Genomic DNA, 25628 nt, shown 5'->3' on the forward strand with positions numbered 1-25628 from the left:
AGGGGCGTTCTTCAACCAAATTCTGAAATAGGGCGTTCATGAAAAGTTTGCTGAGATAAGGCGTTTTCGAACTGGAACTCAGCCATGTTATGTAAATGAAAGCTTCAAACTTTAACAAATTTAAAAATCAACAAATTTTCATCGAAATTTCGAACTTTTTTTTTGAAAATTGTTTGGGTATGTCGCATGGTGAAATTATAAACATGTGAAGTAATAAAACAGCTGCCTCGCTTTATTTTCTTAATTTTCTTGATATTCGGCTATCTTTTATAAGTTTTTAAACCTTTCTTTTCGCTCTAAGTACTACACCTGTTATAATTTCACCATGGGTATGAGCATGGAGTTTTTATTAAATAAAGTGTATATTTGAAGCAGTTAAGAGTTCGTGTTTATTTTTAATATTTTTTTTCTTACTTTTACGAGTTTAACCATATGTTTAACCAGTGCAATTTATAAAGTCGGATTGATTTTTTGAAATCTTCTCGCAAACCGTCTTGCACATCTTCCTCAAGAAATTCATGGTAATATGGAAAAATGCAAAGACATCAAGCAAAAAAAAAAAGAAGATATTAAAAAACCTACACGAATTTATGCCGCTTGAAACTTGCAATTTATTGTACTACAATTTTATCTGCTATATAAATATTTCTCCATATGATTATTTTAATATTTTAACTTGTAGCGCCGTCGAGAGCGTGGCCGGGTGCCTGTGAAAGGTGTTCGATTCGTTGAAACCGCTGTTGTAAGTGGTGAAGGCGGAGATCCGTTCGCGCCAAGTGTGAGTACTCCGTAAAACCCATATCTATAAATTTGTTCTTGATGAATTTTAGCTAAATAAATATTTTTGTTTCATTGCAGGGGTATCCTTTCCAAGTTGGCTACTGTGAGTCCTCCAACGATCAAACGCAATCGGGTCGTTCTGTACCGCAATACATTTTATATTTATTAGCAAGTAGTGAAAAGCAACGTGATGATTGGATACGTGCCATAAGACAAGGTGAGTGGAATGAAAAATTTTAGGATATCACCCTACATTTAGGGGGTGTATCTGAGAGCACAGGAAATACTTAATAAATGCATTTTCAAAAGAAAAAAACACTTAGGGCTTGTTGTATTGATAATGGCGATATGCTAGTTCACTACTTTTGAAATATTTACATAAATATAGCAAATTTACCACATCTTTTTACTAGTTTGTGAACAAACGAACACACCGAAGTCATATCGCTACCATCCTGGTCTTTGGACTGGAAAACGTTGGTCCTGTTGTAAGGGGATAAGTCGAGCTACTTTCGGCTGTCAGGCCGCAACACACTGGCTGGAAGCGAATAATAATCCAAGTGAGTTTGCATTATTTTATATTTTTTTTTATAAAATTCAATTATAATTTTAACTGGAAAACACAAAAGATCCCCATTTGGAACCATTAATCTACTGTGCGTTTAAAAGTATATTTGTAGCAACATTAACATAATTTCTATTTATGCTCTCTGAAAACACTACACAACTAAAAAATTGCCAAAATATGTGATCACGGGGAAGAAATTACTTGTTTCAAGAATTTTTTATTTCTATTGTATGAAGGTAAACAATTTTTATCGATGAGGAAAAACAATGCTGTATAGCTGTTGGCAAATTTTTGAAGTTTTATTTGTAGATCCATTTCTTTAAGGTTAAATGAAACAGTTGAATATCTACAGTCAGTCAATAAAGTTTAGGTACAGCGAATTTTTTACAATACGGGCAACTATTTTTTAAATATTTTATTTTCGCTAATTTTTTATAAAAATATGGTTAGTTCTACAACAACAGTTGTAGTAACATTGAACCACAAGATGCATTTTGAAGTTTTCTGGCAGCATTTTCATTCGATTTTCGCGAAGAAAAGCCTTGAATGTACTAAATGTGCGCTCGACGTAAGTTGATAGAAGTGGAGCCCAATTTAAATATGGGACGTTTGAAACGTTCATATTATCAGGAATAAGGGCGTTTTCCTCGCCCTTTATAATTTTAACCACACCCCTTATTGTCTCCAAGCCTACGTTAGCTGAGAAAACGGCTTTGAATTTTTCCAACACCAATTTGGCAAGAGGTCCCTGCGCTTCTATAAGCCGCATGGGCATGTGTATATTTTTTAATCTTTGAAAAAAAAATTGTAAATGCTATAATCGATTTTTTAAAGGTAGAAAAGGCAAGAAAAGGAAAATATATTAAAAAGGGCAAAAAAAGGCAAATATCTTAAAAAAGGCAAAAAAAGGCAACATCAAATGTGTATATATGGAATCAGGGAAAGCTAAATCGTGGACATTCTTAATCGAATATATTCTATCTCTTTAGCAGAAAAAAAGGAAATTTCCATAAAATCCGTTCCCTGGTAATAATAAATATCCGAGTGTATTTCTGCCTTGAAAAAAGCTTCTCATAAAATCCATTTACTGTTCGGAGGCGGCGTAATATTGTAACTACCTCCATTTGTGTTATAACGTCAAGACGCACACCACAAATAGCATTTGTGGATCGGCCAATCTTATTAAATTTTTTGTAGTAAAATTTTTAATTGCAATAATTTGCAGCTTTCTAGTTTTCTTACGTTCTCTACGTTTTTGGTTTCTCTTGCACGTGATTTTTTGTTTGTTATTTTTCCACTAAAAACCTGCAAGCAGGTTTAACATGTAAATTTTAGTTAGTCATTAGTTCTAGTTACCACCCTGTGGGGAAATCTTTAGTTCTGAACTGGTACGCTTTAGACCCAGTACTGGTTCGCGATAAATCTCTTTTGCATGCCAACAACTGGCAAATTTAACATGGCGATGTCCTAGGAAGTGTTAATTGCTTCCCGCTGCATGCCAATTTCGATAGTTCCGAACTAGTCCTAAATTCTTTGGTGCCGAACCAGTTCTAAAATCGATAGACGAAAGAAAAAAGTATCACGATTTTTCTATCTTCGGTTCATGTGTGCGATTTTAAATTATTTTCAAAGAAATGTGTTTTTAATTTGAAATGAAATTTGTTTGAATGATTGTAAGAAATGTACGTTTACATACCTTTGGCTGTAACTGAGTTTGCAGATGTGCTTGCTGTCATTGGTTAGATTCCATATGGTCCCAAGATAGTAAAATCTTAACACAAAATTTGGTTTTGTATTACCAAGCAATGAAAAAGCATCTGCGAAGTTCAGAATGGAAGCGTCTATCGCTCAAGTACGCTCCAAACTAGTTCTAAATTCTATAGATAAGATCTAGTTCGTTCTGCATCCCTTTTTTTTTAGTACCGAGCCAATTCTAAATGCGTCATCTTAGATATAAATTTCTAATAAAAAAAGTTAAAAAAATAGTCTGTGAAAAGTACCACATTTCGCTGATTTTGAACTGGTAGGGATCTAGTTATTATCGGCCTGGTTTTCGTTAGTTGTAGAAATATTTCTTCACATACAAAATCTGTGGAGTACTTTTTCATATTTAAGATATCGCACATTTAATATTTCAAAATTTAATTTTTGTGGGAAAACGCAATCAAAGTTTGATCAATTCATACAATTGGTATACCAAAAGACAGATGGAGGACACCTATCTTAGCTATTTTTGGGAGTTTAGTTTTCTGTTACGCTGAACATATTCTCCTTATCAAGCTTATTAATTGTAGGTATGATGAAATCTCCAAAAACGTGAATTTTGAGTTACATGTCTTTATTATTAAATGTGCGATATGCTAGGTAACTATGATCATAATTTAAAAAATTTAGAAATGAAATAATTAATTTTACCTTATAAATTGAGTGGAAAATAAAATAAAGTTATCGATCAAAAATGATATAAAATTGAATGCTTGTATTTACATACATATGTTTAAAGATGTGTACATATATCCATATACTTGCATTATATGTATGTATATACAAACACGTGTTTACATACATATATGTATGTACTTATGTATATATGTATGTACATCTTTCTGTACTTATTTGAGCATTTCTTCAAAAACAAAAGGAACTTTTCACAGTAAGAAAGTCACTCAAACAACAAAAACCGGTTACACTTTTAACCAAAAACATTCAAAAAAGTCATAATATCAAAAACAAACAAACAAAAATCTTTAGGAGAAAATCGTTGCCAAGGCACAAGGAGTGATAATTGAGTGGAGTAACAAAATTCATAAAACATTTGTTTCTCCTCAACACGAGAGCCTCAAGAACGGCTTATTGTGTTAAAGCTAGCACAACAGGCTGTAGGGCAAAAGCCAAACGGGTTTTGGTTACTTTGTTCTTGTTGTTGTTTCTTGTTTTATGATATTCGGTGTCTTATACAATTCATATTGTATACCGTAGACGAATTGTATACTGCCATTACTTGGAACCATTAGCATAGACACGTGCAATGAACTTGATAATTTTCAACCATCGCTCATTTGTTGATTTTTTTGTGATCGTTATGGGCTTATTTATCACATTTGTTTTGTTATTTCCTAGTGCAGTAGCTGTTAGTAATGATGTAGGATTGCCGACAGCAAAATTGAAGTATTATGGCAGTTAAGTTAGAATGGCTGTCAGAAAACATGCAATACTTGCACTCGATAGGAAGATAAGTAGTGCATATCTTGTAATACAGAATATAGCCAATGATAGCGATTTCCTACAAGCTCTTTCAATGTTGAAATAACGTCGTATATCTACATACATACATACCCAGTAGATAATTTCAGGAGTTAAAAGCCCTTCCGAAAGGCCTTCCTGAGAGTCAAGAAGCCTTCCACTCTACATTTCTTTCTCCTTTCTATTTTGTATGGAGTGGCACAAATTGAGGGGCTCCTTCTTTCGCTACCCGTGGAAGGCCTACCAGAACGGCTTTTATAGAACGTACTTCAGAAGGCCTTTTGCAGGAGTTCTTTTAAAGTTGCTTCTTTAGTTTATAAAAATCATACATCTTTGAAGTATTTCCTTAAGGTTTATATGAAATATGTGTTCTAGAAGCCGTGCAAGGAAGCGCTTTTTTCAGCCCTTCTTGGGTAGGCCTCTTAGAATGGCTTTACTTAAGAAGGCCTACGCAAATTATCTTCTGGGTACCTACATAAATACACACATGCAGAACTAAAACTTAAATTGGCGCAGCAAACCATGCAAAACACAATATGTCTGTTTACTAAATACTGACGAGAGAAACTAGTAAAGGATCTAACCATGAACCAAAAATACAACATCACGCCTTCTTCTTAGTAGCCCGTTATAATCGCATTTAGCAAAAAAGTTGGGCGAATTTGACATTAGCCGTTTATTTACATTTGTTCGTTGTTTACAATTTGTTGGTGGCTTTTTACTGCATTTCGCTTGTGACAACGTGTGCACACATAAGATAAAGAATAATTTAACACAACGACATAATTTATAGAAAAATTTGCATAATAAAAATGATTATTCATGCGTTCAACAAGTACGTGTTTTTTTTTGTTCTCTTCGTTGTTTACTTCTTACAACAAAGATTTCAACAGCTAGAAAATAACTTTTTTCTTTCTTTCGGGAAGGCGTGATCTTGTGTCTTTCGTTCATGGGATCTAACCATGTCCAGCTTTTTTCTCATCATAATAATATAGCACGACCTAAAGAGCCTGTCAGACGTGGCAATGCAATATATTTCGAAAAGGCTGTCGAATTGAGAAATTTCAGAAAGCAGTTGCATGAGCAGTCACACCTTGCATGTAAAGTGTCTTTCGAAAGAGCTCTTTTATTTCTGAAAGACGAATTGCAGATTGTTAGTGCAGCACGAGCAAGTTGAAATATATTTCCGAAGTTGATTTGCGCCCTCTCAATTGCAGTCACATCTTGCAACTTTCATTTCTGAAACTGATTTCCGAAATGTGACAGAATGGTCTTTCTGGCGGTCACACATCGAAATTGCGTGGAAAAGTTGGAAATATTGCCACGTCTGACACGCTCTTAACTCACTTTCTTTTTCAAAATTCAGTTTTAACAAAGTATATATTACTAACTAAAAATCTAATAAAAAAAAAAAATTAAATAACTTTAAGTCTTTAACAAAAAATACAGTTGTAACTATGGTACTTAAATTTTTATTAACTTTTTTAATATATTTTATAGAAATAAAAGTATTACATAGCGTCTCTCTATATTAAGTTAACGATATATAGATATGTGTTGAAGTTGCATTGCGCCCAGGAGTTCAATTGGGCCCTCCTATCCGTTACAATACCTTGTTCTAACCCTCTTAGGAAATCTAGTAAGTTGTACAGTGGCGGTCAAAAATGGATGAATGGTGTTTCGTTTTTAATATTTACAATGTTTTTCAAGCTAAAATTTTTTTGATATTTTTTTATACAAATATGCATGCTTTAACAAAAACTATATAATTAACACTTTCAAACTTTCTACTGAACTTAGAAAAATTCCACAAATTTTTATCTAAATTTCGAGCTTTTTAACCAGAATTTTTAGAATTATTTTGGGTATGCAGTTCAGAGGCTTATACAATTTTAGTTAAGTAAGTGAAAGTTTAGAGCGGCTAAAAAATCGCATTTATTTTTAATATATTTTTTTTGTTGACGGCTTTTGCAGTTTTTTTCATAAAATAGTGAAATTTAGGAAAACTGACGTTGACTTTTTTATTTTTTCGCAAACGGTCTTGCGCATATTCTACCACGAGAAATTCACGTTTATATAGAAAAAAAAGTGCAAAACGCCGTCAACAAAAAAAATATTAAAAATCAATGCGATTTTTTAGCCGCTCAAAACTTGCACTTATTTCACTAGAATTTTATAAGCCTGTTAACTGCATACCCAAAAAAAAATTAAATTCTGGTTAAAAACCTCGTCAATTAAGATAACAATTTGTGGAATTTTTCTAAGTTCGGTATAAAGTTTGAAAGTGTGATTTATATAATAATAGTAATAATTGATTGGCGCTTACACATACATATGTTAGGGTTTGGCCGATCCTCTCCTCCGACTTGTGGCGTGGGCCTTGATGTCGTCACACAAATCGGAGGGACCTACAGTTTTACGCCGACTCCGAACTGCGATCGTACCTATTTTTATGAGAAGCTGTTTATCATGGCAGAAATACACTCGGAGGTTTGCCATTGCCTGCCGAGGGACGACCGCTGTTAAGAGAAAACCTTTTTCTATATTTTTTGCGATGTTGCTTTGACCACGGCTTGAACCCAGGTGCTGATGAGTGAAATCGCGCACTGCTTACCACTACACCACAGCGGCCGACAGTGTGTTTTTTATAGTTTATGTTAAAGCATGAACCATAATTTTATAAAAAACTATCAAACAAATTTTAGCTTGAAAAACATTGTAAAGATTAAAAACGAAACACCATTCATCCATTTTTGACCGCCACTGTATGTCGAAAGCAAATGTATATATGTATTTGTTTTTGCTCCGGGACTTGATTTAATATGTAAGTTTACCGAACCTTTTCCTATATAATTCCCTTTGATAGTAGGCGCAGGACCTATTCGTGTTGCTGTTGCAGACTTCTTTATAAATCTTACCGTTTCCTCATACCTCTGCCTTCTGAATGTATATTTTCTGTATGGTAAAGTCAATTAAAAAATTATAATTTTTTTTTTTTAATAGTGGCAGTTTATATATAAACAAACGAACTACTCTCTCACTCTTCGTCGAAAACCGTTATTAATGCGTTTAACTACTTGCTGCTTGTATGTAGATATATGTGTGTGAAAATATTTGGTGTAATTTCCTTAAAAAATTATTTCTAAAAGTTTTCCATCGCAGAGCCCATGATCCATGATCGATTACCTCAGAATTTTGTATGTATGTATGAACACACTCGACCACACATTTTTACATACATATCTACTTATGTATGTACTATGTATATTTATGCAGCTGCGCCTGAGTGACTGTATGCTATGCGTAACGTCTTCTCTATTCGCATTTGTAAAACATATGTACTTATACATATATGTATTGTTCGTTTGTGATTAATGATTGGTTATTTTGTGATTCTAAACGTGGGAAATTGGCTGCGGTGTGTAATAAAGCTTAAGACATTTCTCTTGTTTCGCTGACCACGCACTTTTCGTGGTAACATACAAAGGCACTTAAAAACATAGATGGCTTTCGTTGAAACACGATGTAGCATGTCGCTGGTCATTTTATGGAGTTGGGTATGGTTACCTTTTTAATGTTTAATGTTGATTTTTCTTTATAATTTTAACTTTTACGAGCATATAAACATGCGTATGTAAGTATGTACTGCATATATAGGGTCGTATACATAAGAAATGCATGCAAATGCATGAATGTTATATATGTAAATATGTGTAATGTTGCAAATTCATAGATAACTAGATTTCAAATTCTACAAAATGATAAATGAGCTTTATAATATCTCATCTTATCTTTCTAAATTTTAACAGTAAAATTTTATTTTTTCTCTTTCGAAATATTGTAACTATTACCTTTTTATACTTACGCAAGAACCGCATTAACAAAAAGCTGATTTGGCTCAACACATATTCCTTTCAAGCATTTATACCTGTGTCGTTAAGGCGCACTCGCTGAAACCGTATTGAAAAACAAAATTTGTTATTTTTATTCGATATTTCTTAAATAATTAATTTGCGCGGTGGACCGAAATGGAAGCGAACAATAATTCAAATTTGTTATAATAATAATTCAAATTTAAAACGGGCTGTATAAAGAAAACCAGTCTTTTTTCACTTCGCGTCAAATTAGTGATGTGTTTATACCTGCTTTCTAACCGATGTGAGAAATAAAAAAGCGATTTGAAAACAAATTCGAGTCAATACACTTTTGAATTTCTGAACGTATTGAACGTTGGTTTATGCTTCCGTTTTGAATCACCTCGAACTGGGTCAAAGCGCTTTATGGTATAAACAAGGTATATGTATACAAGTTTTTTTTTTAGTTTTTTTTTATTCTTAAGAGCATTCAGTTAAAGGCAAAAAATTATTAAAAATCTACGATTTTTTTCGATTTGCTTTCGTCTTGGATTTGATGTTTTTGGACATTTAAATGTTTGAATAACTATTTTATGTTTAAAAATGTTCATCATGATCAGAGGTGGGCACTACCACAAACAAGCGTGAGCTAAAAGTGAGAATGTGTTAGTGTGCCTAATTCATTTTGCATGCTGTCGTGTTCTAATCGCTGCGCTCTCGCTTGTATACGTACACGCGACGCTTACGCTCTTTTAGCACCTGCTAACTCTCTGCCCATGCCTGATCATGATACAAAAATTTGATGGTAAATCCGCTGAGAGGCAGCCTGAACATTTTTGAAGTTTGCTAACATAACAAAAATGTTTTCAAATTTTCAATCTCACATATACATTCTCACTTTCAGTCTCAAATAAAAGAAAATTGTAATATTTTGATCTATTTGTTTCTTGTTTTACTTTTATTTGGCATTTGAGTTGCTCTGAAAATTTCAGTTCTATAAGGTGCAATCCCGTATTCCTCGGACTCGGACTAGTAAAACTGTCAAAAAATAAAAATTCGCTCAGAGCGAGAGAGTAACACTGAAAAGTACGGGATCGCTTTCTAGTAAAAAATGGTAACTTCTGTCAACTTCAACATAACCTCAAAATTTTTGTTGTACATTTTTGCTTATTTTGTATGCAAATACACTCACACATGTAAATAACCAAAAATACTTTCAAATTCATTAGAATCCACTTAAACAAGTAATTAAATACTTTTCAACATGAATTAGCAGAGTGCACTTTTCTTTTGTTTACAATTTGGTTGCCAAACACACTACAGCTGATCGTTTGACACATTTACCAGAATTTACCAGCAAAAAATTCTCGGACTAAAACTGGTAACTTCTGACGGAGAGAGAACCGTATTTACTCTCTTTTTTGTCCTCTCAATAGTCAGAGAACCGAGTACGGGATCGATTTCCAGTAAAATCTGACTGATTCTGACTATTTCTGACTAGTCCGGACTCGTACGGGATCGCAACTATAAAGTAGACAAACTTCAAAAAATAAATGATGGCCGACTAATTGAGCGATCGGTTTTACCTTTAAATATTTGTATTATGATATTCATGGGCTTTTTTGGTTCATTTTTTTAAATACAATTTTCGAACTTTTTCAGCTTTTCAGATTTTAAGAGTGGTGCTCTACCCTTAAACTGGAAAAATTCTCAAAATTTTGATTCAAAAACAATGTTTATGGAAAATGCTTTCAAGCATGATACAAAAAAGAAGGTAGTTTCATTGTTACTTTTGGGCGCCATATTAAGGCTTCCCCACGTATGAAGAGACAAAGTGACGGTAAGTGCAGCAGTGAATTAAGAGCAACGCCACGTGTTGTAGAGAAATCTTTCGTACCGCACACGGCAGTAGTTCAGACTTCCCACGCTCTTGATTGAGAATCTGCTCCACCATACCTGTTTACATTGCCAAAATGCTGCCAATTCTTCAGAGGTTTTGTGTTCCACGATAGTTTTGTATACAGAATTAATTCTAGATACTTCACTTCGGGAGAATTCTGAATTTTGGCTCCTTTAATTGTGAGGGAAATGAGATCATTCAACCTTCTCCGAGGCCTGGTTTCGGACTATGCTTTAATGACGAAATATCTAACATTACATCTTTTTCGGACTATTAAAAAAAAAGAGTTTTCTTATGTAAATATATTTATTTTGTTTAAAATAAAATGAAAAAAAAGTTTTTTAAGAAATAAATGTTTCAAAACTGGATTTTATTTTATTTCTTTATCTCTGCACATCGATATTATTCAAAGGATCTTTTAAACGCTTGAGAAAAACGTTTAAATTAGATTATCGAACACATCAACTTGCAATTTTTTATGCAAATTTTACTGTTTTATTAAATCCCAACTATCTAAAAGAAAATCTCCCCTATCAAAAAATTTCGATGTAGCAAAGCTATGCTTAATGTTTAAATCTGGAGAAATGTCAAAAATCTGCTTTATAATCAAAAAATAGTAGTAATGAAACTACATTCTTTTTTGTATCATGCTTTCAAGTTACAAATTTACCAGTTTTTCGAGCTAATGAAAATCGACCAGATATTACTTAGAGACTTTCAATTCTTTGGATTTCATAATAGGCTTTGGACATTTAAATTTTTGAACTTAAGGCTTAATAGAGGTTTCGGCCTTTATATGTATTTTTTGTAAATATTGTTTTAAATATTGTTTGAGTTTTTAAATGTAAACTTTTGGAGCCGAGGTTCCTTTACATAGATTACTTCTTATTTGACTTACTCACTTATTTCCATATGCACTCCCATTGAAGGCTGTGGTTTATACTTAACTTCAAAAATGGAAATAAGTATATGTTTATATGTATGTGAACCTACACATACATTTCCGTGCTACCGTCTAGTTATACAAAATACTCAAACCTATGTACATATTAAAATTAGAAATGCAAGGGAATGGCCAGCGATACAGGAGTATCTGAATCGCCTGCTTCTTGCATTTGCTGGTGCATCAAGTAAGTCATTTGACGATGCGTTCAAAAATCATGTGCTATTTAAAGTTCACACAAATGTGCAATACATGCCGAAGCGCATATGCATGTCAGGGTGTGCATGTGTTTGTGACTTCGTCTACATTTGTGCAGCGGTCTGAAACTTTTTAGTGTGTAAAGATTCCCCCTCTTGAGATTTCTTCAAAAATTCCCTGCCCAACCCAATTTATGTTTCGTGCTCCCTTCTTCCAAAAAAAAAAAAAAACAAAAAACAACAACATCAACAATAAAAACACAAAATCGAGTTGGGGCTATCCAACTAGTCGAGCAAGTTGAATTGAGCAGAAATTACTTTGAGAGGAGCAAAGCACTAGGCCAGGCACTATCACTCGGACCATACCAAACTACAGTGTTTCAGTTTGCGGCGAGACTCAAGCGAACGTGATCGTGCTGCGAGACACCTCTTCGTCGGTCGCCTGAAGTGTGTGTGGCATTGTCTGTGGCTCCGGTAAATTCGCTGTGCTAATAAAGTAAAAATTAACAAATACAGGCATACAAATACATCTGTGCATATTCATTTATATGTTTGCAAAATATGTACAAAAGCTTGAAACGTGTTTAAAATTTATTACTATTTTTTATGCTTTTACTTCGTTGTTTCGTTGAGAAAATGTGAATAATAATCTTTGTTGGAATTCAATAAATGCATACATACATACATATGAATGTATGTATGTATGTATGTAGATGTGGCTATGTTAATTAACAAAAGAGAATAATGTAAACATACAAAAAACTTAATCAAAAAAAGCAGTTATGAAGTTATTTTATGACTTAATGCGGGAGAACAATAATTAATTTGCGATCTGTGGCGAACAACATTAATATATTTTATGGAAGAATTTGCAAAAACTAATAACTTTGTTTACGAATGTTTTTCTTCTGTGGTCTGACCTTTGCATACTGAAGTTGCTATTTGAATATTTATTTACATACATACATACATGTGTGTGCATTTTGTAGGAGAAATTTGAGAAGGCTGAGGAAGAGATTGTGGAAAAACAGGCAAGGCTGTTGTGTATGTGCGTAGCCGTGGCCTTCGAGCTGAATTTATATTTAAATTTTGATTAATCTCAAAAAGATTAATGACCTTATTCATAAATTAGGAAGTATTTTGATTTACTTATAAAAATCGCCTTTTCATCGATTTTCCTGAAGTATTGCAAACACTGTTTAGTTAATAACTCTAGCAGATTTATCTCATGATGTTCATGGAACACTAAATATAATTAAGACCCTACGTGAAAAGTTCCTGACAAATGTGTGTATGGACGGAGTATGTGTGCGTATGTATGCATAAATATTTGGATTTTAAGTTGTAATCACTCGTAATACATTCATATGTACATATGTGTGTACAAATATAGAATTTTTAATTAAATCAAAGTAGCATTTGACAAAGTGTAAAAATGGACTTTTTAACAGTGGCTTTGTTTGTTCAACAACTCTACCGCCAACGACTTTATTTTCCTATTGTCTGAATGCATTTCGGTAGTTTGCACACAATTTAACAATTTCCCTAAACCGGTTCTTTGCATCTTATGTGTTGGCTAGCTCTGCATGCTGATCCTGCTTAAAGTTGTACATACATGCAGTTATACTCGAACAAATGTATGTATGTAGGCATGTACTATGTACAATGACTCAAACCAGTGACCACGTGTTGATTTTTTGTTTAAATATTCACAACGTCTTTCAAGTTAATTTTTTTTTTTGATATTTTTCTTTAAAAATACTGACCAAACTTAACCAAAGTCATATATGTAAATCACAGTTTCAATCTTTATATACAAAATTTAGGAAAATTCAACAAATTTTATCAAACTTTCAAACATTTTCATCTGCATCTTTAGTTTTATAGTCCAATGAAGTATAAGTTTCAGCCGGCTAAAAAATCGCGTTGATTTGAAATGAAGTTTTTTTCTATGAATTCATAATCAATTTTTTTCCAATTCACAAAATATATGCAATAAATTAAAACTTTGGATGTCTTCACAGCCATTTCGGTAGTTTTGGTAAACTGCTGGTTGTTCCTCGATCATGTTATCAACTGTGAACGTCCTTTTCAGCTTACTTTTGTTAGGCTGATAAACAGTCATTTACTTAAAAAAGGTAAAAAAACAAACCCATCTTCAATTCTCATGTAAAACTTTAAGATTACCGTTAATTTCTTTATGATCCAATAATCGGGTCTAAACCAAATTAGGATGGGACCACCTCTGAGGTACCACCTTTCCTTTGAAAAAGAATTATCGAGATCGGTTATATCGAATAGATTCCCTCCTCCTTTTTTTGAAGTTTTTGTTTAAATATTTACAAATATTTAAACAAAAATATTTTATAAAATTTTAAAATATTATACCAAATTAGTATGGGACCTCCCGTGAAGCACCAGAAAAAGAATTATCGAAAGTTATCCGGTAACATACATAAAAAAATATTCCCATGAATTGATAACCGCCTCCTTTTGAAGTCGGTTAAAAAGAGTAAAATTAATGAGATAAATTATCATAAATTTTAAATAGCTATAATTTAACATTTTAATAAAATTTACATTGAAAAAAACCTCAGGCCCCCTTAAATTATGCTCTGCATACGCCCATGCACCCAAAAATGTTCTAAATATTTTTATTAAAAAGTTTAGTTTGAAATTTTGATGAAAATATGTCAAGTTTTCCTAAATTTTGTGTAAATTTGAAACTTTGTTTTATATAATTTTGGTTAAAGGTTGGACAATATTTTTATAGAAATATAACAAAAAAATTTTACTTTAAAAACATTGTGAATATTAATAAAATCAACCTGTGGTCACTTGTTTGAGTCACTGTATATCCAACTGTGTGTGTGGATACAAAACGAGATGGTCGCGTTGATAAAATTTAGACAGTATACCCAGTAAGATAATGGAATACTTGGAAAAATACTTTTATTTTCCAAGTGAAGTACTATTGGTTATAAATTGTACTAAGAAAAAAATTCGAGTTTTAATTCATTCAGAACACAACACGAAGTCGATGAGGGTATTAACAAATTTTTAACATTTGTAAGTTTTATCTTTAAATCAGTCTGTAAACAATTTCTTCATTTTACATTTTCGATATTTGAGATAAGGTGTATGTATGTATAAATACTCTCGCATACATGTGCTCATAGTGGGTATGTTTTTAACTAAACTTGTGCACATACTTATATGCTTATACACATATGTACATATGTACACACATATGGATCTGAAAGTATGCAATCCACAAACAGGAAATAATAAAACGAATGAATGCCTGTAGAACCCGTGTGCGTAGACCAGGGCCGGCGAACCTTTATACATACACGTGCCATTATTTCCAAAGAATTATTCAATGTAGCAATGACGTGCCAAAAAGAAGGCATGACATATCGCGGTTCTTGGAGACATTGGTTGACACTTAAATCGTAAAAAAAAAAAACAAAAAATAAATAAAAACGAATTAATGGTCTCTTAAATGTACCTTGTGTGCAGACGTCAGCTTCTGCAGACTTCTAATATGTCTGGAATTAAATTCCAAGTTTTCAAAATTTTAGCATTAGCAAATTTAAACAAATTCAGTTTATCAAGTGAAGTCAGATCAGGATACATAATAAATTTGAGTGCACCCGTTAACTCCTTGAATTTAGAGTCGACTTTATTTTGACTATGAATATGCCTCAATATCTTTTTACCAATATCTTTCAGTTTAGTATCAAAAGCGCGAATGAGATCTATGCATCATAATTATAACAGTTTTATTAGAGCCTTAAAGCATAATCCGAAAAAAACATCAATTTTGCAAGCCACGTACCCTACAAGAATTGTGTGATGGAAACTAACACATTCTCATTTATCTTACTAACCCATTTGCAAATTGTGCGTTGGTTAAAAAGAGACCATTAAATAAAGCCATGAGTTGGATGAAGACGGAAGATCACATGTACACAAATGTTTACATCGGATTTTTCACACTGCCCTTTAGAATTTGATAGAAACTTGTAGGTAGCCAGTGACAGAAATCTCTATCAGTCTTGCCACTCAAATGATTTGTGAAATGATAGCCACTGTTCTTGCAGGGACTACTTACTAGTAATGGAGGAATTGAGTCCTCAATTAATACCGTGCCCAAATTATTTTCTTGCGTGCCAACAATGGCGCGCGTGCCTTAGGTTCGCCAGCCCTGGCGTAGACCCTAAAGCAAAAGGTCGCAGTTAAGCAGACGAAAAGCCACTCCTTAAACCACTTTCATATTTTTTCGCTTTCCTTCTCTTCATGCCTTCTTGAATTGTTTGTTTTGTTTTTGAATTTCTCGCTAATTCAAGGTAGTAATTTTGACTTTCTTCATTCAGGTAGTATTAAAGTACATACATACATATATAGTTCATGTGTGTATGTTCTTCAATTTGTGCAGACAGACAAATTATAACTAAATACATAAATATGTATGCATGTATCTTGGTATATCCGTAAATGCTTTGTGTTTAAACATTTTGGCTAAGGCAACACATTTTTCTGCCTAAATACACATTGAAGAACCCCATTGACTGCTTGTGTTGCAACGTTGAGCCTACCAAAACAACAAAATGAGATATCTTTATTGACCTTTTTGTGATGAAATTCAGCTCTTAAAGTGAGCAGTGGCCATACATACATATACATATGTACATACTTGTGCATACATATGTATGTACATATATATGTATGGATGCATATTAGGATGCGCCTTATTTTTCAACGACGAGATAAGACAATGGCATAGGCATATTTGAGATCAGCGTGCAAAAAATTCATTGAAACATATAAGCACTTTCTGAATTAAACGCTCTTTTTCATAATTTGAGTAAAATTTAATGAGTTAACGTATGTAGTTTTATCGCTCTTGAGCACGTATTTTTCAGTTATTCGCTTTTGAAAATTGTGCGCATAGCACAAAACGAACTTATCTAGACGAGTCTTGCTTTATAGCTTACAAAAAAATTTTTCCCAATACAAATAAGGCGCACACTAATGTATATGCATATCCATTTAGATTATAGTAAGATAGTTGGGACGTAGGTAAATACACACATACAGTGCTGGTTACGAATTTAGCACACTACGCCGTGAAACCACTATCTTAAAAGTTTTTTCTTCCCAAAATATTTCATTAATAATATTTTTCTGATAGTGTCACGCACTAAGTAGGGTACAAGTACCGCTTTAATGGAGCGGTGATATTTACGTTTCTCCCTCCCACAATTCATTTACATGCAACTACTCATACTTTGAAATTGAAACCAGGAACAGGGACGGATCCTGTAAGGATATTCTGGAGCTCCGGAACCCAGTGCAAATGTGCACGCAAGTAAACAAAATACTTATGCGAAAATTTGTGGTAAGAGATTATTGCAAACAACAATTTGAAGTGAATTAGCTTCGGTAGATACTGATTTGTCGCAGTTTTCGTATATCCGTTAATTACCGTTATATGGGAGGAGGGACATACAATACTATTCCTGCAACTCGTAAGACAGTAAGCGTCAGAAAATAGTTTTGATGATTTTGGACTCTGGCACTATTATTTTTATGAACGCTCATACATGTAAAATAGCAATAAATGACTTCTGTATAGTATTTATTTATTAGCCATGGATCGCAAAGCAGGTTATTGTTCTTTATGATAAAAGTAAAATAAAAATTTAAATTGCTGCTCTAGTAATTACACATAAAATATAAACTAAAGAAAGTTAAACAAAATTACGTACAGCCTACTTTTGTAGGACCGTGGTAATGTTAGCCGAATTTATGAACAACATCGGCTAATCAATTAAACTACCTACATCTTGTTGTTCACAAATGATTCCGTGTGTTAGTTTCGCGGAAACCAGTGTGCTGGGCAATATGAAAGAACGTGTAAAAGAAATGAAAGTCTTTGGCTGTCGTTTAAATTTCTGGAATAATGTTGGACAATGTTTGCCAAGTTCAAAAGGTATGTAAATAAATACTTATGATTTTTTTAATTCTAATAGTACGTGCTGACGAAATATTGGACCTTATGATTAAAAACTAAATAAGCAATTGATTTTTCTTAAAATTTCAGCCCTTTTACTCGATTTATTCAAATAAATTTAAATTAAAGGTCTGAAATTTTAAGGAAAAGCAATTTCTTAGGCTTTATTCATAAGGCCCATTGTCAAGTCACTAAAATGAAAAGGCCCTATGTTCTCAAAGGGACAATTATCTAAAGAGATACTCAAAGAACTATATAAATTGATTTTCGCTTCTTTTTGTTTTTGCGATTTCAAATATTCTGAAAGAAAAACAGTGATTTTATGTGTATTTATCTTATATGGCTAATAAAATTTGAGAATACCTACACTTTCTGAAACTTTAGCGGCATTTTCCAATTTGTGTTTTATAAAATTTGCTTTCCGATGTAAACAAACAACAGCTGTTATGGCAATTTGAATTTGCACATTTGTTCCCGGAAAAAAAAATCCGAACTGTTTCGGGCACGAAGACGAAGACGAACGTATTCGAAGAAAAGTGGAACATATTCGCTCTCTATTGCCCAATTTTCTAGCGAGAGGAATGCTTTCTGGGCTGTTTTCGACACGCGCGGGATCCTGCAGGCTCGTAAGGAACAAACCTATTATTACCCTTGCCGCACTTTAACGCCTTTGTTGATCGCGTGTTTTCCGTAACGAATTCAACTTAAACTAAAGTGGTAAGGTGGTAAATCCCTGAGAAGGAGGTACATTTTAAAAAGATGGATAAAGTCCAAAGGCTTGTGTCCACTCTCACTGATGCGATGAGAACAATACCATCTAAGGCACTGTACGCCGTACTTAATTTTCTTCCGATATAGCCACATGCCAAACATGTCGCAAGCGGTGCAGTAATTCGAATGAACATTCTAAATAAGTGGTCAAATACCTTTTACGTTTACGACCCTCCTACCTATAAGGAGCGGTGAGTCCATCCATGTATATACAGACTGCACAAAGCTCGAGGGGAGGGTTGGTGGATGTGTATACTACCATCACCTGAAAACCTCCCATAGATTTCATCTCCGGGCCCAATGGAGGCGGAACTGATGGCAATCGATAGGGACATAAAACTGGTACATAAAGTGCGATATGATACCCCAAGTTGATATCGACATTTTCACTGGCAGCCAGGCGGCAAACAAATCCCTTACGAAGCAGTCGACAACCTCCATGGTATCCATGAAATGCCGCACATCTCTTAACGAGATGGCTGAGTCACTTCGCCCAAAGGTGATATGGGTTCCGGGACACTGTGACATAGAGGAGGACTGTAAGGCCGATGAACTGGTGCGACTTGACACCAAACTCCCTATTGAGGATACAAATGATGAAATAAGAATACCCTTACAAACTTGCAAGTTCCCACTGGAACTTGAAGGGAGATCTCCCTATATGAGAAATAAAAGAGTACTCCCCTTGACCTGATTTCGGAGTAACAAGATAGACTTGTCGGTTTTGTACTTCTTTATTACTCGCTTCGGAGTCAAATAGGAGATCTCCTAAGCGAACAAGTAAAGAATGCTCTCTGAGCCATCATTTAGGAGCATTAAACGAGATTTTTCGGTTTTTTTTTACTCCTATATTGCTCGCTTAGGAGAGTAATGGGATATTTTCTAAGCGAGCAGTTAAGTTCTGTATGAACTCCCTGATTGCTCATTTAGGAGGTAAAAGGGATTACTCGCCCCCCTAGGACATCCCGTGTTAAAGGGACTACAAAATTACATGCTTATACACAAAAGCATAGGGAGCAATGGGGAGTAGTCGTATACTCCAAGGGAGTACTCACCGAGCAATCGTACGATGATCCCAAGTTCTACTGGGTTACTTTTCTGAGAGGCTCGCTAAAGTAGCGAACGCAGTAGTTATGACATGACTTAATCACCTTCAAAACATAACAGGGAACTACCTAGTTGGCAAGCATGTCTATCGAATGGGCCTACGATTGCATGACTTCTATAGAGCTGTAAAGATGAAGATGGTAGAGGAAACGATTCTGAGCCTGTTGTACCAGTGCCCTGCTCTACGCAGACGAAGACTCGACTCTTCTTAGTCAATTCTTCAACAACTTAAATGATGTTAGATGCGTGGAAATCAGGGATCTTCTAAAATTCCTGCGAATTTCAAAACTGTTTTAGGAGTTGCTGACCCCATATGCGGTGTCGCAATAGGCCCTGAGCCTAAGTGTGTCTTACAGACGATCGCGACAACCTAACCTAACCTATAGTAATGATCCTCCATAAATGTACCCATTCTACGATAGTTCTAAGAAGTGCCGCATCGAGTGTTTATTTTTCCATAGGAATAAATAACACGTTAAGAAATGATTTCTTCTCTTTAGAGGTCGATAAATTATACGCCACTTAAAATTCTTTAAATTCCAAATTTGTTTGTATTTACTAGATTTGACCCAAACAGGGCAATCTAAATAAAACCGATCAACCCGAAAAAATGTAGTTCAGTAAAAATGTATAACGACATCTGCTAATTGTAACTAATAAGAACATAATGTCTTCTTGCAATTTTACTCTTTTCTTCTTTCTATAACAAGAAGATTGTCTCTATTAAAATTAAGGTTTGATGACAGCAGTTGTGAATATACCAAAAATAAAATGATGGGCACGTTTACGAAATAAGGACTAAGATTTACGGATATGTACCTCGATGTCCCTACCCTTTATACGGAAGGTTCTTCTATCCAATTTGTGGATGTCATCGCCCAATACAAGGCTGACATTACAGCAAGCCAGAAAATACGATGGTCGGTACACGGTTGCAAAAGTTATGACCAGGCATGGGCAGAGACTTAGCAGGTGCTAAAAGAGCGTAAGCATCGCGTGTACGTATACAAGCGAGAGCGTAACGATGAGAACGCGACAGCATGCAAAATGAATTGGATACACTAACACATTCTCATTTTTAGCCCACCCTTGTTTGTGGTAGTGCCCACCTCTGGTTATGACTTTTATTATAACTGCACTATGGAGACTACGATACCTTGTTTCCAGGTCTACTTGGTGAACGAATTGCCACGATCCGCATCAAAGCTAAATTCAACAATAACAGCCTAATTTATGCGCACCTCACGATGTAGGAGAACGACGAAGACACAATTTTAACATCGTGGCGGGCCAACTTTAACCTCAGGGAGGTCAAACGGTGGTCTTACAGTCGGAAACTTTAGCCTTCATGTAGTCTGGGCGTTCAATGCTGCTCAAACAAGGAACTACTTATCGATCGATATAAATTAGCAGTGAAAGTGCATCTCTCAATCCCTTCGTACTGCTGCGGAAGAGGCGGGGTCTACTTGTACCACCCACGTAGTAAAAATGTGTATGACGAGGAGTGCCGTGTCGCTACTGCAGAGTATTATGCGGCGACAGTTGCGAAGAGAAAGGCCGAGAGGCGTCTATTGAAATGGAAGAAAGGAGTCAGAAGCGGGTTAGTGTGAAGGGTGCAGCAATCCCATGCTTTCAATGCCCTGACTTGTAGGGACCATTAATGCAGGGAATTTGAATGACGACAACGGTGGAAGTTTGACGATGGAGCCGAAGACATACAGCCTGACCTGTTCAAAGCTAGCGGCGAAGAGCTGGTCAGACGCGTGTGTCAGCTGTTAACGTAAATAAAAATTACGTTAAGGTCCCTGTGGGTATAATCTAGCCACGTACTTTTTATTCATTTATTATACACTTTCGAAAAGGATTCCTAGACGTGTTGGTGTTCGAAGTTCATTTACAGGTTGAGAAAGGCTCTTCCAAGAAGAATGTTTCAAATAAAAGTTAAGTATTTCTGTCCAAAACCTTCGAATCTGTAGTAAGAACACGAATGTTCCGATCAAAACCGGAAGTAGATAAAAGGTCAAAAGATATAGCATACCCGATTTTTTTAATTCATATTTTTACGTTTTCCAGTAAAAACATGTTCCTCCATTTTAGAAGGGTCTAGAACACCCGGTAAATCAAATCTAAGGTAAATTGCTTGATATCCTTTGCTTAAAGTGTTTGATGGTTAGAAATGTATGATCGATGATTGTAACCTCAGTAAATTTTGTCCAACCCACAATAGTAATGATATAATAGAAAACTAGGGACCGTCATGAATCAGCTGCTTGAGTCTTATCAGTGTGGCCTCAGATCTGTTAAGTTCACCATTGACCGTAGTACTTAGGATCCCTGTAAAAGTAATGTCTATGTATAGTTACGTTAAGCCCACCATTTAGCTCCGTCCCAATTGGAAAGGACCTCTCCAACCTCTTTTGCCAACCGCTGGTACCAACTGAAGAAAAGAGGCAGTACAAGTCTTTGTGAGCTTTCGGGAGAACTATTCTAATCGAAAAACCTGAGCTGATGAACTTAACGAGGTTTATAATCAGCACATGTACACACCCGTTTTGGAAAGTACGATGAAAATGACCCTTCGACTCGATATTTATGGATGACCAACAAAAGCTGCAACGCTAACGAACACAATAAAAGGAGCAAGTTTATAAGGACCTATCCAACTATCGGCCGCAGAGCCATGCTTTCCATATATATGGTAAAGGCACGCTGCATTCACGTCTTGTCCTATGTATGTACATAAACATATATATAACAACACATAAATATCCATATGGGGTGTTCCATAACGAAACGGACGGGGTTTACACTTCATCTGTTTGTTTTGTTTCAAATTTTAAGCGATGATGCATAAACATAAGTAATAAATAAATGTGAAATTTGAGCTTGATAAATACATTTTTTAAAACTTTACAGCACAAAAACAAAATCAAATCGATTTAATACTTTTCCAAATATCTCGAGAACGGGACGAGGAAAAAATTTGAAAAAAATCACACATACACACATTAAAATTCTCTATAAAAAAAAATATTTTCAAGTTTTTTTTTTTTGAAAAATTTTTCACATATAAATGAATAAATATATTTGATAAAAACAAATAGTTTTTGAAAATATGCCATCTCAAAAAAAAAATAGAAAAAAATCACAATGGCAGCTCTGAGTATTGGGCAATATTTAAGTATAGGATTATGGGATACACTATAATAGTTTGAGTTATGAATTTTATTTACACCGAAGTTGAGTAAAATGTGTACATTACAATTACAATAATTTTTATGCTGACGGCTTTTTGCACTTTTTTCTTATGGAAAAACATGCGCAAAACCGTTTTCAAAGAAAATTAAAAACAAATTAACGCCGATTTTGCCAACGCTTAAGGCTCGCATCTTAATATACTAAAATTGAATGGGCTACAAAACTGCATACTCAATATAATTCTAAAAAAATTTTGAAAAATTTGTAAATTTGTAATGTACTCAACTTCGGTGTAAATAAAATTCATACCTCAAATTATTATAGAGTGTACCCCATAATACTATACTTAAATATTGCGCAATACTCAGAGCTACAACTGTGATTTTTTTTAATTTTTTATGAGATGGCATATTTTCAAAAACTATTTTTTTTTTATCAAAAAATTAATATGTGAAAAAACTTTCAAGAAAAAATAATTTTAAAAATATTTATATTCATAGAGAATTTTAATGTGTGTATGTGTGATTTTTTCGCCCCGTTCTCGAGATATTTGGGAAACTATTAAATCGATTTGTTTTTGTTTTTGTGCTGTTAAGTTTTTAAAAATGTATTAATCAAGCTTAAATTTCACATTTATTTATTACATATGTTTATGCATCAACCCAAAAAATTTTAAACAAATCAAACACATGAAGTGTGAACCCTTTCCGTTTTGGTATGGAACACCCCATAATAAAAACATAGTAAAGTAAAACCGTTCTCTCAATTCGTCGGCCATGATTTTTTTTTTTTGAAGTTTGCCAACATTTTAAAATCATATAAAATTGAGAGTAAAAAAAAGGAATTTTTCAAAGCTGTTTTTGTTTGAGATTGAAAATGAGAATGTGTGTGTGAGCTTGTGTCTAAAATTTAAAATTAAAATGCATGCAAACGTCAAGAATATGAAAAATTCCTATCAGCGGTTCTACCTTCTTATTTTTTTATCATGGAACACCCTATATACATATTTAAATTTAGAAGAACCATCATGGTTGCTGTATAACGCAAAGTAATTTTCTCAGCAGCTTGTGCTGCTGTGGAATTAACATGAAATCAATAAAATAAAATTTTCTCGTCAATTTGTCAAGCACTAGAGAAGAGACAAATCCTCTTTAGCGCTTACAAATAAAATTAGTTGCTTAGTTTCATTGTTGTATTCATCGCAAGCATTTGAAGAGTATCTCTGCCTAAAGTTAAGCAAACATTGTCGCTTGGCTGCAGCTGTTGCTGACGCCTTCAACTTTGGGCACTTATGCCAATGTTTTTGTGCCTACTAGTTATGTGAATGCGTGTATGTACATAAGTACTCCCATATACAGATGCGTGCTGTTGAGCCACTAAACCAGAAGCGACTTCAGCAAGTTTAGCTTAGTTCGTCATTGTCTCTGTTAGATGTTTGCCGTTGCTGTTGACGTAGTTGTAGCTGTAGCTGGAGATGCTAGTATTGCTGCTGCTGCTTTTGCCATATTGCCGGATACACACAGCTGTGCCATTGTGTATTGGTATTCAATATTTTTTCTTAAAGTCATTTTGCAAAGTTTGTCTGCATGTGCGCCGTAGTGGTTTTTCCACTTTTTTACCGTTTCTGCTACTGTCGTCGTCGTCTCGATTACTGGCTCTATGCCGTTGACTATTGTCTCCGTCAGTAACTCAATTAAAAGCATAACCACGGTTGCCACTCGTCTACAATGTTTTCTACCATTATCTTTTAGGAAAAGTCACCTTTCTTTATTTACATTAGGATGCCCATCGAATTTTAATCAAATTTTATGGATTTTTATGAGAAATATTATTGTCGGCCGCTGTGGTGTAGTGGTAAGCAGTGCGCGCTTCCACTCCGCAACGCCTGGGTTCAAGCCCTGGTCAAAGCATCATCGCAAAAAATATAGAAAAAAGGTTTTTTCTTAACAGCGGTCGTCCCTCGGCAGGCAATAGCAAACCTCCGAGTGTATTTCTGCCATGAAAAACAGCTTCTCATAAAAAATACAGTCGCCGTTCGGAGTCGGCGTAAAACTGTAGGTCCCTCCGCTTTGTGTGACAACATCAAGGCGCCCGCAACAAATTGGAGGAGAAGCTCGGCCAAACACTAATATATGTGTAAGCGCCAATCTATTATTATTATTATTATTTAATTAGTTAATCAAAAAATAATTATTTTTGTTCAATCAAAATGACATGTTGTATTTCATGTGTACGTATTTTTCACTTTAAGGAGCTACATACATATGCACTTATTTACGTCCTATGTACTACATCCCACCAAACAATTTTTGTTGCCGGCAATAAGAAAACGTGTCGTCCTCGGAAACAAATTTATCGCCGGTAATATCGCCATCATATCGATTTCCTATTACCAGTCGCTCTAAAACGTCCGCCGAAGGCAACTCGCCCGGGGGAGTCGTTTTCTTATTACCTGAATGAGTCGTTTTCTAATCGCTTCAGGCGATAATTGGAATAATTTTATTATTTTTAATACTTCGTTCATTTTTTGTGCACAAAATTGGAAGTTAGAAACGGAACTAATTCTTTCTTTCGCTATAGGTCCTCCTATTTTTTCAATCCTGTCTGGTATAAATTAGGCGCATTTGGATAATACTGTTGACGCGAAATTTATAAGTTTGGGAATTTTTAATAACTCATTTATTCCAAAATTTACATGAAAGAAATGATGTTGCCGATTTGTCACCACGGCAATAAATCGGAGAGTCGCCAATTTGTTGCCATTGACGATTGTTGACTATTTCTCATGTTTGCATAGTGGGATAGTACGTACTTGTTTTGCATTTTATTTTTATTCAACAATTTTTATGAGCTCGAGGCCGTATTAAGTGCAAATTTATTGTGGAAAAGCAGCAATAATTTGAAAAAATGGTAGAATTATTTATTTTTATTAATAAAAAAGATATTGAATGTGCATACGAACATACATACAAACATACGTATAAAAAAATTTCATTTGGTTTGAAAGCCAACTCGAAAGAAATGGACAAAGTTATACAGATTTCAATT

At 34.4% G+C, this 25628-nt stretch overlaps 1 protein-coding gene across 5 annotated transcripts in view; it reads left to right on the forward strand.

Annotated features, from left to right (window-relative positions):
- LOC118740391 (tyrosine-protein kinase Btk29A) overlaps window positions 1-25628 on the forward strand; it is a 53726-nt gene that overhangs the window by 6881 nt on the left and 21217 nt on the right. Inside the window, exons 3-5 of one of the 5 annotated variants that reach the window (XM_036471903.1) lie at window positions 683-778; window positions 859-997; window positions 1194-1340. In XM_036471903.1, the coding sequence (XP_036327796.1) occupies window positions 683-778; window positions 859-997; window positions 1194-1340 (382 nt within the window). Of the gene's footprint in view, window positions 1-682; window positions 779-858; window positions 998-1193; window positions 1341-11860; window positions 11982-12147; window positions 12232-17210; window positions 17484-25628 lie in introns of those variants that run through there. The other 4 variants (XM_036471904.1, XM_036471907.1, XM_036471905.1 and 1 more) reach the window with 4 other exon arrangements.

This window comes from Rhagoletis pomonella, unplaced genomic scaffold (genome assembly GCF_013731165.1).
Source record: "Rhagoletis pomonella isolate Grant_MI unplaced genomic scaffold, Rhpom_1.0 Rhpom_scaffold_00006, whole genome shotgun sequence".
In the NCBI taxonomy this organism is placed as follows: domain Eukaryota; kingdom Metazoa; phylum Arthropoda; class Insecta; order Diptera; family Tephritidae; genus Rhagoletis; species Rhagoletis pomonella.